The 2142-nt window shown below is 38.1% G+C and overlaps 1 protein-coding gene across 1 annotated transcript; it reads left to right on the top strand.

Annotated features, from left to right (window-relative positions):
• Positions 1-494: 494 nt before the first annotated feature.
• Positions 495-1320, top strand: LOC135702627 (inactive hydroxysteroid dehydrogenase-like protein 1). Its single transcript, XM_065223664.1, has 3 exons — positions 495-666; positions 733-1178; positions 1240-1320. The coding sequence occupies exons 1-3, from the start codon at positions 495-497 to the stop codon at positions 1318-1320; spliced, it is 699 nt and encodes a 232-aa protein (XP_065079736.1).
• Positions 1321-2142: the final 822 nt, after the last annotated feature.

The raw sequence follows: 2142 nt of genomic DNA, 5'->3' as shown, positions 1-2142 counted from the left end.
TCGGCTTTTTTTTTCAAAATAAAATTCGTAATTTTTAAAATAATTTAGTTTTTTGAAGAAATTGCTTGTAAACAGTATCGCTGAACTGTCAAAAATTCATCCGATGAACACTGAGTTCATTCGTGAAGTCACGCTGCTGAATCTATTTACGACAGATAAACTGAATCTCATTTGGATTTGTCTATTTTGTGTGTTAATATTTATGATTTGATTAAAACTGTGGATATGTGACCTTAAAAGGTTACTAAATAAAGCAACCTTCACTAAAATTGCTCAAACATCCCGTAGAGTCAACCAATCAAAATTATACCGACCAACCTTGGAAAAACTGTTCTCAAAAATATATCGATAAATATAATAATAATATATATTTAATATTTGATCAATCAATAGTCAGAAACTGTGTATGCTCATCCTATCTATTTCCCATAGTCATCACTGGCGCAACTGACGGAATTGGGAAGAAGTACGCCGAAATTCTGGCGAGCAAAGGCATGAACATCGTGCTTATTTCACGCAGTGAACCGAAGCTGATGAAAGTTGCCCAAGAAATTTACGAGAGATACAACGTTCAAACCCAGGTGATTGCGGTGGACTTCTCCAAAGGACCAGAGATCTACAAACCCATCAGGGAACAACTTGATTCGTTAGACATTGGCATTTTATGTGAGTATAGCATTTTTCCATTAAGAAACGATAGTTGTACTCACCAATCGTATTCATTCGCCACAGTAAACAACGTCGGATACTATCCGATGGTGCGCGTCTTTGACCTGAACACCGAAGAGGAAATGCTAACAACAATCAACCTCAACGTTCTTAGCACAACTATGATGACCCGGATGGTGCTTCCCGGTATGAAGCAACGCGGTAGGGGCATCATCGTCAACATGTCATCTACGTCCTGCTACAGACCAGCGGCGTACTTGAATCTGTACGCATCGACTAAGGCGTTCGTGACCAGCTTCAGCTTGGGTTTGCAACATGAACTCCAGGGAACTGGTGTTGAGTGTCAAGTCGTTACACCCGGTATGGTGCAGACCAACATGATCACCAAATTCGATGGTGAAATTCCATGGTACATCTCGGTTACGACTCCTGAATCGTTGGCCCAGTTTGGTGTGTTCACGCTGGGTAAAACTTCCCACACTTGCGGTGGTTGGATGCACGCTTTTCAGGTAATTGAATACGGGGTTTTGGATGCACAAGTTTACTGATCGAAAGCCGTTACATTTTTAGGTTTGCTGGCAGGATTTGGTTCCACTTTCCTTGGGAACTTTCTTCATTTCTCGTATAACTGCAAAGGCAATCGGAAAGTGAAAGGAGTCTACGGTGGCACGACAAGTACAATTATGTTGATTTCCATTAGGGGCAATCCATTAAGTACGTTAAGATATGGGATAAAATGTGACTATAGGAGCGGGGTACGTACCTAATGAATGTTCCCTAGGAGCTAACGAAATGGATGAAATAAAGAGATGTCCTATAATCAAAGAAAAATTATTTTTATTTAATTTCCTCCTTAAATGTTTCCTTACTAAACTTTGAGATTAATTCTTTCAAAATACCGAGATAAATGGTCATCATTTACTAGGACCTATACTGACTGTGAAAAAGTCGCATTAAATAGATACATGAATAGAAACCAAAATATTGTTTTACTGTGTTACTTTATTGCTACTATATGTGACTTATTACAGACAGTGTAATTTTGAATATGTTACCGAAAACACCACCACAACATTTCGGAATTGTTTTGGAACTATTTCTGAAGATAGCCTAGTTCAGCGGTTCTCAACCTGGAACACGCGTATCTCTAAGGGTACACCAAAACATATTCTAACTATAATGGCGGAAAAGTTATAATTTTTGTCAAAAGTTGTCAATTGTTTCAATTAAGTTTGGTGGTGATGTAAGGAGTGATGCGGATAAGTGCTTTAATTTATGAGTCGTTTAACTTTACTCAGGGGAAAACAATACCTACAATAATAAGCAAAGGAGTAACAAGTGTGATACTATCACTGCTAGACTACAAGGAACAAAATTCTGAGTTTTAACTATCGCATAAAATCTCCCTTCGTTTAATTTTGAGCTATACTTGGCATAAACAGCGAAATCGTTTGGAAGCTTGCATACAATAAT

The sequence above is a fragment of the Ochlerotatus camptorhynchus genome, unplaced genomic scaffold (assembly GCF_037179485.1).
Source record: "Ochlerotatus camptorhynchus isolate MF236.1 unplaced genomic scaffold, CSIRO-AGI_Acam_v1.1 ptg000194l, whole genome shotgun sequence".
NCBI classification, from domain to species: domain Eukaryota; kingdom Metazoa; phylum Arthropoda; class Insecta; order Diptera; family Culicidae; genus Ochlerotatus; species Ochlerotatus camptorhynchus.
The sequence above is the reverse complement of the archived record's forward strand: the minus strand, read 5'-3'. Positions and strand labels throughout refer to the sequence as shown.

Excerpts from the sequence above, each read along its gene's own strand:
- LOC135702627 (XM_065223664.1), top strand. The coding sequence starts at position 495 with ATGAACATCGTGCTTATTTCACGCAGTGAACCGAAGCTGATGAAAGTT. Across the intron at positions 667-732 it reads GTTAGACATTGGCATTTTAT|TAAACAACGTCGGATACTAT; the intron begins GTGAGTATAGCA and ends CATTCGCCACAG. Across the intron at positions 1,179-1,239 it reads GTTGGATGCACGCTTTTCAG|GTTTGCTGGCAGGATTTGGT; the intron begins GTAATTGAATAC and ends TTACATTTTTAG.